At 43.1% G+C, this 18326-nt stretch overlaps 1 protein-coding gene across 3 annotated transcripts in view; it reads left to right on the top strand.

Annotated features, from left to right (window-relative positions):
* The first annotated feature begins 2811 nt into the window (after positions 1-2811).
* RGS7BP (regulator of G protein signaling 7 binding protein) overlaps positions 2812-18326 on the top strand; it is a 154474-nt gene continuing 138959 nt past the window's right edge. For 2 of the 3 annotated variants that reach the window (XM_073655058.1, XM_073655056.1), the window contains exons 1-3: positions 2812-3422; positions 5493-5659; positions 16397-16474. In XM_073655058.1, the coding sequence (XP_073511159.1) occupies positions 3270-3422; positions 5493-5659; positions 16397-16474 (398 nt within the window). In that variant the 5' untranslated portion in view covers positions 2812-3269. The remainder of the gene's footprint in view (positions 3423-5492; positions 5660-16396; positions 16475-18326) is intronic. The other variant, XM_073655057.1, reaches the window with a different exon arrangement.

Below are 18326 nucleotides of genomic sequence, written 5' to 3'. Positions count from 1 at the left end.
TGGGCCCCATATAGTCCTCCATACAGAATAATGGGCCCACATAGTCCTCCATACAGTATAATGGGCCCCACATAGTCCTCCATACAGAATAATGGACCCACATAGTCCTCCATACAGTATAATGGGCCCCACATAGTCCTCCATACAGAATAATGACCCCCACATAGTCCTCCGTACAGAATAATGGGCCCCACATTGTCCTCCATAGGCCCCACATAGTCCTCCATACAGAATAATGGCCCCACATAGTCCTCCATAGAGTATAATGGGCCCCACATAGTCCTCCATACAGAATAATGGCCCTACATAGGGGTGGTGGTTCTGGTGTCGGGGGCCAAATATAACCACCCTGCAGGCCAGATTTGGCCCACGGGCTGGAGTTTGACACGTATGCCTAAAGCCATTTAAATACTGTAGGATTTTTGGTTACAGGTTGGACGCATTACCTCCATAAGGAGAAAATCTCACATGACATGACATGTACCTCACATGGAACCTGTCTAATATTTTTTTACAGCCAAATTACACCAAAATTGTCGCATGACATCAAACAGCACAAATGTTTTTGGTTGTGTGCGATCTCCACCCCAGTCTGTCTTTACAGCCTTTCCCCCAGATGTGTGAAGTTAGTGCAACCAAGTGGGATGTCAAACAAGGTAGACCGGATGCGGTGTGCTAAGTAAAAGTATTTGGTGCTGATTTTCCGCGTCTATTTTCTACACTTAAAATCTACAGCACTTTACAATCCCAGAACAGAGGATGAGTTACGGTAATTAATTAATGAATTATGATGATTTAATTTCATCCACATGCTGCTAACCACGCGGGAATGAATTTTTGATGTGTTCTTTAAAATCTGTAGCTTGTCAATTCTTTGCACAGAATAAGCCTGAATTTCACCTTTTGTAATGAACAGGGTAAAATCTGCAACAAATCTACAGCAAAATCTGCATGTAATGTGAGGATTCTAATGCAGAAAAGTTGTGGAAAAATCTGCAGCATATAGGCAAACTGTGTGCCCAGTCTAAGGCCATGTTCACACGACCGTATTTTTGGTCCCAGTGATAAAACTGATAGCACTTGGACCAATGTAATTCATTTGAGCTGTTCAGATGAGCATTTTTTTTTTCACAGACCGAATATCCACGAGAAAAAAGATCACACTATGCACTGGTTTCCTCCGTATTTTGGATGAGACTTGCCTCAACCATATAGCATCTGATTTTTACGGATACTTTGTAATTCTTTAACATAGGAAAGTTTTGTTCCTGTAGATTTTAATTACTGCTGCTGACTCATAAACAGATGCCATATAGATTGCATACAGATGACAAATGAGATAAGAATCACCTGTTTTTTTATGGATGAATTTAGGCTATCAGTGAGGACATCATGACTAGTAACCACTGCACCACCACCAGTGATAGCGACAGTTGTATGATTTCAATATCTACTCCCTACTAAGTACTTGTGCACATGACCGATTTTCTTGTATGAGTGCTATCAGGGGTTTTCACGGATAGCACTCGTACTCATGATATTCTATAGGACTGTGCACATGTCTGATTTTTTCCTCGGACTGAGTGGCCCACGGCTAAAATTGGTGACCTGTTCGACTTTGATCTGAGTTTCGGATCCAAAGCGGCAATGTAAATCTATGTGTCCATGAAAAACATTGGAACGCACTCGGATGACCTGGACTGACAGAATGGAGAAGGTGGAAAAAAAAAATTTTCGCGCCATGTCTAAGAAAACTGATGTCACTCTGATCAAATTCTGATCATAACAATCGGACTGTTTTTTTCTTGGATGTGGAAAAAATGGTGGTGTGACCTTTCCGTAAGGGCAGGTGCAGACAGCCATATTTTCAGTCCAAGTTCCAAGAGAGATCCGACAAAACATTGGATCGCACTTGGACCAATTTTTTGCTATGGGGCAGTGTGCATGTCCATTTTTTCCTTGGTCTGAGTCTGTCCGAGGAAACATTGCAGCGTACCCGATTTGCATCCGATATTCGGATCACACTCAGCAGTTCAAGTCAATGGGTCCGTCAATAAAATCGGAATGCACTCGGATGTCATTCACGGACTGACAGAATGGAGAAGACAGAATTTTTTTTTTCCCATCCTCTCCTCACCCGAGAAAATCAGATCACACTCTGATCAAACTCTGACCAGACTCTGATCAGCGTGTGCTTAGCACAATCAGCCCTATTCTCCTGGATGAAAGAAAATACGGTGGTGTGACCCTAGCCTAAAACTAAGGCTAGGGTCACACATTCAGTATTTGGTCAGTATTTTACATCAGTATTTGTAAACCAAAACCAGGATTGGAACAATCAGAGGAAAAGTATAATAGAAACACGTCACCACTTCTGTATTTATCACCCACTCCTGGTTTTCGCTTACAAATACAGATGTAAAATATTGACCAAATACTGACCGTGTGAACGTAGCCTAACGCTTTATAAAGGGGACCTCTGTAAAGGTGTTCATGGACCCCAGGTTCAGCACCACACTTCTGACAGTTTCTTGCATTTCCTAAAGTGGTTTGTTACATATTGCACAGGTTACCTTTAGTTTCCACACTGAGGGAAGCACAAAGTGACTGTCTCCAGTCTTCTGCATGCACAATGCCTCTCTCCCCATGTGTTTTATGCCTAATAATAGAACAGTATGTAGTGATATTGCCATTGATGTTCCTGGGCCTTGGATTGGATAAGTATATAAACAGTAGGGGGTGGATTGATAGATCACATTTGTATTCCTGTCCTATCAATGTGCTATGATGCTAACCACGTCAGTCTGCCAGATTCCCAACCTCTTCCAGTCCCACCAAGCATCTCAGAGGATCTTGAGGAAGAGAGCAGTGAGCCTGATCCTCGGCTTGATCTTCTTAATCCTCCAGGGTGCTGTGATCCTGGCACTGAGGATGCTCCAGCTAATCTAGAAGACACAGGAGCTCAACCCCCTTCTGAATGGCAACTCTTAACTGCTTGCCCTGCCTTGTGATCGATCTCAGGAGGAAGCCTGTGTGCACTCACATTGGGATATACAGGGATCACCATGCTTTGCAGGGCTGCCATCCCCTGATTGCGAGCTATGCAGCAAGACTCAGCATCTCCTCTCCTGGCTGCTGAAGGTTACCTGCTCCTCCTATAAGAACAGCTAGTTATAAGGAGTTCCGCTGTCACTTTGAGCTGTGTGCAGTGGCTGGCACCCTACACCCTCCCCCATCTCGCCTTGGCATTGCTTGGTGGATGTGTATGCATGACTTCTGCACCGAATGGGCGCAAAAATCGCCCCAGGTCACAGGGATCGATCTTCCAAATCGGCAGCAAATCTCTCCCCAGAGATCTTGATCGCAGGGGGAGCTCGGAGAGCGCCCTCAAGTCCCAGAGAACCCTGGACCACTGCAAGATGGTGGGTACAGAAGACCAAATAATGCTAATATTTGTAATGGTTTTGCTTTAGTGCCACTCCCACCCTCCCCCATCTTGTCTATTCCCATCACGTGCACATGCACTATTTTTAAAACTGCTGCACCTATTGGAGATGACACCCTGTGCCACATATAGCCCAGTGCATGGCTGCTGCAGAGCATTGCACCCCAGCTCAGTGAGCACAGCAGAGCATTGCACTGGCTGTATGCCTTCACTATCTCAGTGCCTATAGTGCATGATTGGAGTCCATACATTGCCCTGGGCTCTATGTCTCCCCTATCCCCTGATCTGGTGGACTCCACTAACCCCAATCTACATACCGCTTACCAGATGTTCACCATACCCTATTACCCATAGCTCAGTGCTTGATTGGGACATAGAATATTCTGCAGATCATAACAACAAGCTATATTCTAGGTTCATAGGATGTACAGAGCATTGCACTGAATTTCTGCTCAGTTCAATGAATGAGTTGCCTAAATAATGAGATGTATATGCTGCAGAGTATTGCACTAAGTTACTATATATAGTCCAGTGCACAGGACATAGAAGCAGAGCATTGCACTGGCCGTATGCCTATAGTGCATGATTGGAATCCATACATTGCCCTGGGCTATGCCTCCCCTATCCCTAGTTATGAGCTGTGGGACTCCAGTAACCCCAATCTCCATGCAGCTTCGTGCAATATTGCAATACATACAGAACATCAGATGTTCACCATACCCTGTCCACTATGGCTCAGTGCATGCTTGGGATATATAGTATTCTGCAGATCATTACAGCAAGCTACATCCTAGGTTAATAGGAGCATTGCACTGAATTTCTGCTACTGCTAATGATTTGCATAAATATTTATATATATATATATATATATATATATATATATATATATATATATATATATATATATATATATTTCTGCAGAGTATTGCACTGAGCTACTATGCATAGCCCAGTGCACAGAACATAGAAACAGAGCATTGCACTGAGCTATGGCCAGTCTCACACATGTCTCATGATTGGAATGCATGCAGCAGAGCATTGCACCCAGCTATGTGTCTCGGCCACTATCTCTGGGTGTCTGCTCATCTGCTGGTAACAGGCTGCAGTGTAACTCCATCACACATCATCAGCTCCTCTGCTCCCTCTCTCTCCTCTTCCTCCAGCTATGGCCACTTGCTGCCACTAGACCTAGTCCTGGTGAATGCACAGGTGTCTAACACAATCATCACATGAGCCCTTCCCCAGTCTGCAGCACATATCACAACATTTGCATCTGGATGTCACATTAGTGGCCTCTGGTACTGCAGATAAATGGCACTGAGTTGGTACAGGAGGGGGAAGAAAGATTAACCCTTTCATTGGTAATGTTTGGCTGCAGCAGTTCTTCTTTTCCACTCTGGGTTGTTGCAATCTATGCTTATTGTATTTAGATACATTTGTATCTCTTTATATCAGCATTAATTCCTATTTTATAAATAAGACCTTTTTTTTTTTTATACAAATATGCCCAGTGTTTTAGTGTTTACAATTTAGGCTGGGATTCAGATCCAGTTTTAGTGGTTTGTGGGTGGCATTCAAAGGGTTAAAGAGACAAAAAATGAAGACTTAAAGGAGACATGTAGCAATTGTTTGGATGCAAAGTTTTTTTTTTCTTCCTTTTTCTGTATAGGGGACCAATTGACTATTATGTATGTGAAGTGGTATCCTGATCTGTACAGGAGACACCTGGCTGCGTTCACCTCTTCGTATAGTCTTCACATTAGGTGGGGAGAGGGTTGCTGTCCTCATATGCACCTAGCACTGGTGTCATCTCATACACTGGTAATAACTGCTTTTAATGAGAGCCATGCAGATCCATGTAGTAATCCTTTTAATGCATACTCACCTATACAGTGATAAAGCCAATTTTTATTAAGTATCTTCATATTGTAGTTTAATAGTCACATGAAATAATAGCCTATATAAAGGATGGCTCTGATTAAAAACTGGAAGTGGATGTCATAGAGATAATCATGTTTCTAACGGTGATAATGTATTTTTTTCCTAGCTTGTCCAGGATTTCAACACCCAGGTGGCTTTGTATCGTGAATTAGTCATATCCATTGGGGACGTGTCGGTAAGCTGTCCCTCCCTACGGGCCGAAATGCAGAAAACTCGAACCAAAGGATGTGAGATGGCTCTCCAGGCACACCAAAAACTCTCAGCAATCTCTGGGTAGGATATGTGGTTTCCATAATTCATATCCAAGCAGTTAATTCATTATGTTAGATATGTCTGTGGGTAAGGGTTGCTCAGAGGTCTTTACAAGGACACCAAGCTGTTATCGTGCATCGTAGATCTTCCTTCCTTCTATTGCAGTAGAAAACACCCAGAGCCTGGTGTAGGTTGATGTTCTTCAACATAGTTCTGGAGACATTAGACTGATGACTTCTAATGGCTTGTATCATGAACATTAATATAGCAGCCTTACTATTATTAGCACTGCCGTATACATCTACGTGCTTGGCTTTCAAACCCCTTCGGGTGGTAGGAGCCATGTCTCTAGGATCCTCATATGGTCCTCAACTTCATACGTAGAGATCAGTATGTGATCACATTTTGGTGGACATTGTTTTTTGTGGGGTTACTCACATTTTTGGTCTATAACATATCACCGCATTCCAAGTGCTATCACATTTTGGGGAAAAAAAACCCAAAAGGAGCCTAAAACAGTGTGCAAGGATGATAACAGGCTGAACTTGTATATGAATTATACTTGCAAGTGTATTGATTCCTGATAGTTGTATATCCCTGCACTTAATTGCTGACACCACATGGAAGATGGAATCTAGTGTCCCTCTTGGTAACTTTACGGATGCGGTTTGATTATTTGAAGTCATTGTTACCTAATGAAGCAAAACTGAGCTGAAAATAAGGCTGTGTGCACATGTTGCGTTTTGGCTGCTTTTTTTTTTTTTTCAGTGCAGATTTGTCACAAAACTTGAATGCTTTTCTGATGCCAGCAAAGTCAATGAGAATCCTGAAGTCTCATACACACATTGCTTATGTGACTTGCCGATTTGGTGCAGATTTAAATCTGTAGTATGTCAATTCTTTCAGTGTTTTTGCTGTAGATTTCACCCAAAGAAATGAGTCGGTAAAAATCTGCACCAAAAACACAAGGAAAAAACGCGGCAAAATCATGTGTTTTTGCTGCTGCATTTTTACTATCAAGAGATGCAGAAATCTTCTGCACCAAATACTTAACGTGTGCGCATACTCTAAGGCTATGTTCACACGTTGCGTTTTTGGTGAGTTTTTTCTCTGCAGGCAAAACCTGCTCTATTGGCAGTAAAGCCAAAAGCATGTTTTGATGCGTTTTTTGCTACATTTTTCAGGATTCCAAAATGCATCTTTTCTCCCACCACAGATGCATGAACAATGCAACGAATTAGGCTACCAATGCAACACATACTGTATGTGAAACCTTAAAACCATTTTTGGAAAAAGAGTAATTTGATCAAATTATTTAGTAGAAAAAGATTTTTATGTCTGAAAAAAAATGACTATTCTGAGCAAAAAAGTTCATGAAAAAATACACAATTCAAAATTTAACAGCCGGGGAGTTGAATTGGTTGGGAATAGTTTACCTAAGACATTGGCAGAGCATTGAGTTTGTAAGACACTGTTTACTTTAACACTTTGGTTGGCCCTTGAGTTGCTCAGGCATTGTTCAATTTCACACCTTGGTCAGCCAGTGTTTACTTCTCATGCATCACTAATTTAATTAAACTGTACTAATCATAACTGCCATCTCAGGTGAGGAGACCAAGACATTTTGGTTTAAACTTGGGAAAATCACAAAAATAAATGTGCATCACATCCTGCTGTACATGCTTTTTTTCACTAAATACTTATAGCAATGTTTTTTGCACATACTCATTGCTTTCTATGGGTGGATAAACTTTGCAAAAATTGACATGCTGCAGTTTTCAAAAAAGCAGCAGTTTTCCAATTCAGTCAGAAAAAAAACAATGTGTGTGCATGAGATTTCTGAAAATCTCATAGCTTTTACTGATACTGTAAAACGCAGCTTTTAATTTGCATTAAAAAAAAAAATGCCGCAAAAACGCAACATGTAAACATAGCCTAAAGTTTGATGGTAAAATGTTACTTGATATATTTGTAACAGATTTAATTTTTTGTTGACTGGTCTTGTTTTATGTTTAGAATACAACTGATATATCAAGAAATCCCAACCAACCCATCTGTTCTCAGTGGTTTCAGCAATGGTATCAAGAAAGCAAGTAAAAAAAATAATAATCATTTGCTTTAATAAGCTGGGAAATACGCATCACATAGTGCTTGTATCATATATAACTCAGTCCTCCTAGGATTCCTAGACCTGTTTTGCAGCAGGTTGTCAGTTTATTGGCAGGATGCAGTCAATGGCCCAGATTCATCATTTGGGGTATTTTTTGAAGTGTCTTTTCTTTTGTCTCGAGGTATTTGCTGACGTATATTGTGCCAAATTCATCAGAATGGCGCACGCAGTTAAGACATGGACTTCTTTCCTATCATTAACCGTTTTTTCTAATTATTGAGCAAAAAGTCGCATCTTTTTCAAAATGTTGCACAACGATGCGAGATTTTGAAAAATGTGCAGCAAACTACACCGCTGTGGGAAAAGGGAGATGGGACTGGAGTGGAGTGGGGTTGTGCCAAATTTTACGACATTTAAGAAGTCGCATTTGAGGAATCAGACGAAAACATCTTGAATCACTAACCTCTGTCCACAAAGTGGAAAACAAAGAAAAACAGCCGAGCACATATACAGTAGAGTTCAGGAAAAGAATAATGAATTGGGTGCAAAGAAAAAAAAAAGGCACAAAACTAGGCAAAAAAACAAGTGCAGAGGCAATGATGAATCGGGGCCAATGACTCTACAACGCGAATGGCCAAACTTTTTTTGGATTGACTTTGTGGAGCCTGGTTAGGTGATCTTCTCATGAACAAGGGACTGGTGCCTGTAGCATGCAAAGTGTGCAACTGCAAAGTTTCTGCATTCCTCTTTTTCAGTTGCCATAGTATTGTCCACAATGGTGGAAGCACCCTTAAGGCTATGTGCCCACGTTGCATTTATGAAGCAGAAAATATCTGCTTCATTTCTGCAAGTCCTCTCCCGGAAAAACGCATGCGGAATTCCGCACGCGTTTATCGCGCATTTTTCGCGCGTTTATCACGCGTTTTCCACATGCGGAATTGCCTTGCGTTTTTTATGCATTGGACAAAGGCAATTCTGCTTGCGGAAACGCAAAATTAATTGACATGCTGCGGATTTTTGAACGCAGCATAAACGCTGCGGAAAAATCCGCAGCATGTGCATAGAACTTGCGGAATCCCATTGGGGACCATGGGGTGCGGGTTACCAAGCGTTTTACAAGCGTTTCCGCTGCGGAAATTCCGCATCAAAAACGCTTGAAAACCGCTACGTGGGCACACAGCCTTAAGCTATGTGCCCACGATGCAGAAATGAAGCAGAAAATTTCTGCAGCGTTTCTGCATGTAAAAATGCTTGTGGATTTTACATGCGTTTTTGCAGCGTTTTTACATGCAGATTTGACTTGCGTTTTTCAAATGCATTGGGACCTCAAATCCGCATGCGGAAACGCACAAATAATGGACATGCTGCGGATTTTTCCGCAAGGAAAATCCTCTTTGGAAAATTCCGCAGCATGGGCACAGAACATGCAGATTTTCATTGGAGATCATGGGGCACGGATTACCAAGCGTTTTGCAAGCGTTTACGCTGCGGAAAATCCGCATAAAAAATGCTTGAAAAACGCATAGTGGGCACACAGCCTTAGATTTATATAACTTACGTATTGAGCTCCGGAGGATGAGGAGAGCAGTCTGTAACCTACAGAATCATTGATCTGCTGTGAGGTATCTGGCCTCCTCGGCTCTAACAAAAGGTGAAGGGCAAATAATATAGTAGTGTATGGATTTACACATCTGTTTGATCACATTTATGCCTATAAGGCTGTCGAGTGTAGGTCAGGGGACCTATGGCCAGTCCGTGCATCACGGTCCATACTGGGACCGCAAATGCTGAGCATGTGAATACAGACTAAATCTTACAAGTGTTATATAGAAGTTATCAGGTAATTGTTACTTAAAGGGGTTGTCCAACCTTTGTCTACAAGTCAAGTATGTGAATCCTCACATAGCGCACACTACACTGTGAGGATTCTCTGGTGCCAGGAGTGGGTGGTCATGTGACCGCAAGTACGCCATTTGCATACTTCCGGCCACATTTCGACTAGACGTGTCCGGCCTTGCTCAGTGTTCTTGCATTTAGTGAGGCTGTGCACGTCTAATCGGCATGTATGCAAATCCCATACTTTCAGTCCACTCCCAGCACTGAAGAATCCTCAGTAAGCACGATGTAAAGATTCACAAGTCTGCAGTCACATAGAGTGACCTTAGACTTGTAGCTTAAAGGAACTCTGTCAGAACAAGGCTGACTGTTAAAACCAAGTACAGGCGCTCGGTGCTTCACTCATGGTGGAGCCAATCCTTTATATACACCTTCACACCTGCATGTTTTCCATCTATCTCTGCCCTTCTCTGGCCCTTTAAAGCCTGAGATGTCACTCAAAGAACAGGGGGGTGGAGATAGGTGGGAAGGTGCAGTTAAATGATTGGCCCTGCCATGAAGCACTGAGCGGAGGGGCTTAGATTGAACAGGTTCCTTTAAAGAGGTTGTCCGGTCCAAATCGATAATTCTGCAGTCATTCTGTGTGACTTATGAATCCCCCCAGCGCACGCACTGTGATCTGTGAGGATTCGCCAGTTTCTGAGCTGGGAGCGAAGGGTATATATGCGTTATACATACTCCCGACGAGAGCACGTCCAGTGGGCACGGCCTCGCTCTCCATACACTTGTAAGTTTTTGATGTTGCACCATTTCTGCACCCATTAGGTTAATTGCGGTTTTTTTACATGCGTTTTAATTTAGTGTATTAGACGCTGCGTTTTGGTTTTTGTTGTCTCTTGTTGGAGTGTCATGTTTTAAATAAAGCTGCTTTGTTTTTAATATTTTCTGGTATTTGACTTTGTCAACTTTATTGATATAGTCATGTGTGGATTACATGTGTTTTTGATGTGTTACCACCGTGGAAACGCACTAAAATAACATGTGCATTTTTTTACCTGTGGATTTTGCATCTAATGCAAGTCTATGGTAAAAATCTGCACAGAAAACTCAGTTTACCTGCAAGAGAAATTGACACGCTGCGGATTTGAAACACGCACCGCAAATCAGTTTACACTGAGTAAAAAGAAGCAAAGTGAGCATGACATTTCTATGAGTCCCATCCACTTTGCTGTAACTGTAAGGCTATGTTCAGGGCCGGCTCCAGGTTTTTCTGGGCCCCGGGCGAAAGAGTCTCAGTGGGCCCCTTTAACACATACCATGATTCATGATGCACAGATACCACAGAGAAATATATATATATAGTACAATGCAAAGATTTCACTTCTTACATTACATGAGTGATATCTATTGTTAATTCCACAATAGCTCAGAAACCGGTTAATCGCTCCACACAGAATAGTGGCCCCCATATAAGGCTCCATACGGAATACTGGCCCCCAAATAACGCTTCATACGGAATACTGGCCCCCCATATAAGGCCCCATACGGAATACTGGCCCCCCATATAAGGCCTCATACGGAATACTGGCCCCCATATAAGGCCCCATACGGAATACTGGCCCCCATATAAGGCCCCATAAGGAATACTGGCCCCCATATAAGGCCCCATACGGAATACTGGCCCCCATATAAGGCTCCATGCGGAATACTGACCCCCATATAAGGCTCCATGCGGAATACTGACCCCCATATAAGGCTCCATGCGGAATACTGGCCCCCATATAAGGCTCCATGCGGAATACTGGCCCCCATATAAGGCTCCATGCAGAATACTGGCCCCCATATAAGGCTCCATGCGGAATACTGGCCCCCATATAAGGCTCCATACGGAATACTGGCCCCCATATAAGGCTCCATACGGAATACTGGCCCCCATATAAGGCTCCGTACAGAATACTGGCCCCCATATAACGCTCCATACAGGATACTGGTCCCCTTATAAAGCTCCATACAGGATACTGGCCCCCATATAATGCTCCATACAGGATACTGGTCCCCTTATAAAACTCCATACAGGATACTGGCCCCCATATAACGCTCCATACAGGATACCGGTCCCCATATAACGCTCCATACAGGATACTGGTCCCTTTATAAAACTCCATACAGGATACTGGCCCCCATATAACGCTCCATACAGGATACCGGTCCCCTTATAACGCTCCATACAGGATACCGGTCCCCTTTTAACGCTCCATACAGGATACTGGCCCCCATATAATGCTGCATGCACACTGTTACCCCCCACATAATGCCCCATACAGGCTGTCCCCCCCTTATAATGCTCCATGCAGGCTGTTACCCCCACATAATGCCCCATACAGGCTGCCCCCCCTTATAATGCACTATGCAGGCTGTTCCCCACCTTATAATGCCCCATACAGGCTGTCCCCCCCCCTCTTTATAATGCCCCATGCAGGATGTCACCCCCCCTCTTTATAATGCCTCATGCAGGATGCCCCCCCCCCTCTCTTTATAATGCTCCATGGAGGATGCCACCCCCCCCCCCTTCTCTTTATACTGCCCCATGCCTCCATACATTAAAAAAAAAAAAATCAAATACTCACCTCCCTTCTCCTCACCTGCTACCTGCTGCCCGCTGCTCGGGTCCGAACTCCAGCGTTGTCAGCGTCTTCCCGCTCAGCGCTCCCTGTGACGGCTCAGGGAAGGGCGCGGTGTAAAGACGTCACCGCGCCCTCTGACCTGAGACGTCACAGGGAGCGCAGAGCAGGAAGACAGCTGATCTGCGGAGGCACGGGGAGAGTTAAGTATCCAGCTGCCGGGGCCCTGAGCAAGCGGCGGAGAAGGGCGGGCGCTGACACCGCTCTCCTCCGCCCATAGCCCAGCGGGGTGAACGACCGCCAGTGGGCCCCTCTGCCTGCTCAGGGCCCCGGCATTTGCCCGGGTGCGCCGGGTGCTGACGCCGGCCCTGGCTATGTTCATACAATTATTATTATTATTTATTCCATGGCGCTTTACATGTGATCGGGGTATACATAGCAAACAACAAGTACAATAATCTTGAACAAAACGTGATGGCGACTGGTAAAGGAGGACAGAGGACCCTGCCCGGGAGGGCTCACAGTCTACAAGGGATGGGTGAGGATACAGTAGGTGAGGGTAGAGCTGGTCGTGCAGCGGTATGGTAGAGCGGTGGTTACTGGAGGTTGTGTGATTGTCGGAAGAGGTGGGTCTTCAGGTTCCTTTTGAAGGCTTCCACAGTAGGCGAGAGTCTGATGTGTTGGGGTAGAGAGTTCCAGAGTAGGGGGGATGCGCGGGAGAAATCTTGTATGTGATCCAGGGAAGAGGAGATAAGAGGGGAGTAGAGAAGGAGATCTTGTGAGGATCGGAGGTTGCGTGCAGGTAGGAACCAGGAGACTAGATCACAGATGTATGGAGGAGACAGGTTGTGAATGGCTTTGTATGCCATGGTTAGGGTTTTGAACTGGAGTCTCTGGGCAATGAGCTTTTGGTGAGTTTTTTTACACTGCTTATTTTCAAAAAAATTTAATTACCCTATTTTACTTTAAAGGGTGCAGAAATGTTGCAGAAAATTTGCAGCATCAAAAACTCATCATGGGAACATAGCAGCAGCATGCTGTGGGATCTGCATTTTTCTCTGGCAGTATGTAGCATTTTTTTCCCATAGGCATGAATCACATAATTTGTAATGTAAAAAGTGCCTGCAAATACAGTGGCCGATTCATCAAGGTCAGCGTTTTTCACACCAGTCTTGATGAGAGGGCGGGGTAGAGTGCTTTGTGCCTAATTCATTAAGATGCGCATGATTCTTAATGAGTCAGGTGTGGTGTGATGAATAGATTTGTCATTTTGTTGGAGCTGGGTGAAAATGCCATGAAAATGCTAAAAGTCACTGAGCATGGTGGCTCAGTAGTTAGCACTGTAGCTTTGCAGCGTTGGGGTCCTGGGTTCAAATCCCACCAAGTACAACGTCTGCAAGGAGTTTGTATGTTCTCCCTGTGTTTGTGTGGGTTTCCTTCAGGTTCTTTGTTTTCCTCCCACACTCCAAAGTCATACTGATAGGGAATTTAGATTGTGAGCCCCGATGGGGACAGTGCCGATAATGTCTGTAAAACGCTGTGGAATTAATGGCGCTATATAAGTGAGTAAAATAAATAAATAAAATATTTTTGATTTTTGCCCAGCTTCGCAACTGCGCAATCTTTTTACATCTTTCAAAACTTTGAATGCTGCTATTTATTATTGTTTGTTTATAATATGCTATTGAGGTGCTGGGTGCACCCTTGGTGTGGCCAAGCAGTTCAGTGCACCTTCGCACCTACTTGTTTTCCCTCTATCTACGCCCTCTATTTCCTTGATTGACAGCTCTGGCTTTACAGGAGACTGGAGATAGATGGAAGAGAAGTAGGTATGGCTTCGCCAAGGGTGCACCAAGCGCCTCAATATATTTGGAAAAACCCACAGTTTCTGTCAAATGCAGCAACAGATTTGGATGGTAGAGGTCCTATCTTCACTTGGGTACCGCTACAAGGTCCTGTACTTGGTTTGAACAGTCATTTTGTGTTGAGAGACTCCTTTTAATTTAGTTGGTGTCATCAATGTCTCAGAAGCTGTGTTGGGGCTTCCATGTACACGGACCAACCAGCGGCATTAAACATCCATCGATCTGTAAACTTTTACCAATCGGCTGTCATTAAATAGCCTGTTTACAAGCAGACCAAAGTAAACGATGCGCACTGAGTGATCTGTAGTAGATCGCTCAGTACACAGAGGCTGCCAAGATGCACCACTGAGAATGATTCGCAAAAGATATTTTCACCCAATGAACGAGTGTTTTGGCCATTCATTGGGTGATCGGCAACCTGTTTACACAGATTATCATGAAACAAGCATTCTTTAAGGGCTTGTCCACTACTAGGACAACCCCTTCTCATAAAATAAAAAAGCCTAAACTCACCTCCTGTGCCGGCACCATTCCAGTGGTGTCGTCACTCGTGCTCCCTGGGGTCCCGTATGTTTTTTGTGACATGTGATCCAGACGCCCAATTACCACTGCCATCACTGTCTTCTTCTGTTGAATTGAACATGGAGAGGAAGTCCGGGCTGCAGATGATCTCTGACTTCCTCTTCATGTTCAATTTGTCTGAAGGCGGAGACAGTGATGGCAGCGCTGATTGGCTGCCTGACTCGCGTGTCGCAACAACCGCACCAGAACCCTGGGGCCGCGAGTGCCGACACCATTGGAACGGCTCCGGCACGGGAGGTGAGGATAGTCTTTTTTTTATTTCATAGGGGCCAAACATGGGGATTTAGAAGGAGTTGTCCAAGTAGTGGACAACTTCTTTAAGATTGCTCATGCATAGTATGGGCTACAAACTATGTTTTGTTCCCTATTTCTTTTTTTTTGTGGAAATAGGGTGACCAAAAAATAGCACATTCTGGTAGGTGTTTTCAAGGCTTTTTTTTTTAAAACCTCATTCAGACATCTGTTTTTCATTTACGTGTTCTATCCATGTTTTTGATGGGTAGAACAAGTACCCGTTATATTCTACGGTACTTTTCACATGTGCATGTTTTTTTTGGACCATATGTTCTCAAAATTCACAAAGACATTTCTGTTTTTGATCTGAGTCACATGGACAACAGAGGGATGCCATCCATGTGCAATCCGTGTGCTGTATGTTTTTAACGTTCCAGTGGATAAAAGAAGCTTTGCAATTTTTTTTTTGCATGCAAGAAAATCATTGATGAAACACTGATAAAAATCGGATGCAAGACACTGATAACAATTGGCTATATATACACTTGTGTGTGTGTGTGTGTGTATATATATATATATATATATATATATTAGTTCTTTTTTTTATATATATACATGAAAATATATTTTTACATCATTTTTTTTAGTCTCCATAAGGGACTAGATGTACTTCACATGTTAAGCTCATATGTGTATATGTATGTATATACGTACATCACATGTTAGGAAAGGGATAAATACATTGTGGCATTTTTATATGACTTAATTTATTTATTTTCTCCTGACTGATAACTTTTAACAATGTCATCCCTTTGCTGTGTTGCAAGCTGTTGACAGACCATGGCTTTTGATGTGACTTGCAACTAAGAAAATGTCAGCAATTCCTACTGGAACAACTAAACTTTATATGGGGTTAATCAGAATCTCTGTAAATGATGGCGGATGTATACTCAATACTATGTAACAGGAGTTTAAATGTGGTTGGCTAAGGGCAGGTGCAGACAAGCATATTTTTGGTCTGAGTGTGATCCGACAAAACATCTGATCGCACTCGGACCAATGTTATTCTATGGGACCGTGCACATGTATGATATTTTTCCTCGGACAGATACCATCCGAGGAAAAAATCACAGCATGTCCAAGTTTGATCCAATATTCGGATCGCAGTCGGCCATGCAAGTCAGTGAGTCCGTGGGAACCATCGGATTGCACTCTGATAACATCTGAGTGCAGCCCTATTTCCACGGACTAACAGAATGGAGAAGATGAAGACATTTTTTCCTCCATCCTCTCTTCATCCGAGAGAGTTGGATAACACTTTGCTCACACTCTGCTCAAACTTTGATCAGTTTGTTCAGTGTGTCATTTGCATAATCTGCCCGATTCTGTCGGATAAGAGAATACATGTCTGTTTGTACCTGCCCTAACTCTGAACACAACCACATCCCCAGTTATGAGTGTTCATGCTTATGCAACCACATTATTTTAAGTTTATTATTTTTATTTTCAGCCTCAAAATGATATCAGTTGGTTCCTCAATGGATCTGTATAGATTATGGGTGACATTAAAGGTGGAAAAAGATAAAAGGTAAAAAGTTGGTATTTTAATAGAAATGTGCAGAATTTTTACATCCACTGTATGTGTATTTAGGTTCAGTGAGCCATTTTTTATGAGGGTGATGTAAGCACTATTTATCTGGGAACTATTTTCCCTGGTATCTGGATATTTTATGTAATATTTATCTGCACTATTTTTATCGACATTGTACCGTATGTAATAATCATCCAGGGCCATTTTACACTTGACACTATTTATCTGCCCCCTGTATGCAGAGTTCATCTGAATGTTATGCGAAGTGTTTATCTGGGCGCAATATATGCTACTGATTCCACCACTGTATCCATTTTTTTTTATCTGCGTGCTGTATGGAGTATTTACAGTATCTAATGTGTGACACTCTTATTGAAGTACTCCATACACTATTTATCTGACCGCTATATGATATTATCTGCATGCTGTATGGAGTATTTGGCTAAGTGCCCACGATGCAGAAATGCTGCATATTTTTTCCGCTTCTCCCTGGCAGGAAAAACGCATGCGGATTGTACATGCGGATTGTACATGCGGATTGTACATGCGTTTTTCCTGCCAGGTAGAAGCGTTTGTGAAGCGTTCTTCACATGCATTTCCGCATGCGGGTTATCAAGCGTTTTTCCAACGATTTTAGCATCACTTGGAAAAGTGCTTGACAACTTGGTCACACTATATAAATCCATGCAACCGGCATGGATTTATATAGTGTGACCAAGTTAATAGTTAAAAAAAGAATAAAAATGTTAAAAAACAAAAAAAACATTATACTCACCTTCTGATGGCCTGCGGTCTTCTCTCCAGTGCGTCCTGGCTCCCTGGCAGCTCGCGATGCTGTAAAAGGACCTTCCATGATGTCATTTAGTCATGTGACAGGTCACGCGACTCAAGACGTCAGCGGTCGCGTGATCCGTCACATGACTAAATGATGTCATGAAAGGTCCTTTTACACCATCGTGAGCCGCTGGCGAGCCAGGATGCACCATACAGGAGACCGGGGGCCATCAGAAGGTAAGTATAATGTTTATTTTTTATTTTAAATTATTTTTTTTAACAGGTACTATGGTACCCGGGTCAGGAAAAGAGTCTCCTCTTCTCCAGCCTTTATGTAAGAGCAGTATACACTATATATATATATGACTGCTGTATACACTGTTTATTTGAAAGCTTATTGCTCTTTTTATCAGACCTTTGAGACTATTTATCTGAATGCTTTCACTATTTATGTATATGCCAGAAGTCTTGTTTAGTTGGATTGTGCATGCACATCACTATTTATTTGAACTGTGCGATGCAATGTGTATCTGATGGCTGTACAATTAAAAATGTAGCCACTCTATGGCAGTATTTATCTACGGGGTTTTATAGGGTATAATGATCCTAATGATGCCCTTAGGTACCACCTTAGGGTGCTTTCACATTGCGTTTATGCACCCGTTCAGTGGCCTCATTGAGGTTTACGTCCGAACCTCTTTGCAAAACGGCTCCGATAGGGCCATGGACTGCAATGGAATGGTGCCGGCAGAACGAACTTGCGCTCTGACGTGCATCATTTTGGAGAGTGTAAGCATACTGGAGGCGGTCACCCAGACGCAGTCTACAACCCCGCCAAACTTGGTCCCCAACGGAACCACTGAACAGGTGCATAAAAGCAATTCGAAAGCACCCTTAGATCTTGCATAATCCTGTAGGAACAGCGGAGTAATCCTCCACCAGATGACTTTTCTTATCTCCGGGAGAACAGAATGATCATCCATTACAATGTAATATGCCTGATCCTTCTTTCACTCAATTTCTTATATCAGGGGAAGTCAGAAGGCCACTGAACACATTAGATGAACACTACAAT

The sequence above is a fragment of the Phyllobates terribilis genome, unplaced genomic scaffold, assembly GCF_046119375.1.
Source record: "Phyllobates terribilis strain yellow unplaced genomic scaffold, ASM4611937v1 Scaffold_1__5_contigs__length_1240528914, whole genome shotgun sequence".
NCBI lineage: Eukaryota > Metazoa > Chordata > Amphibia > Anura > Dendrobatidae > Phyllobates > Phyllobates terribilis.
This window is presented reverse-complemented; position numbering and strand designations above follow the sequence as displayed.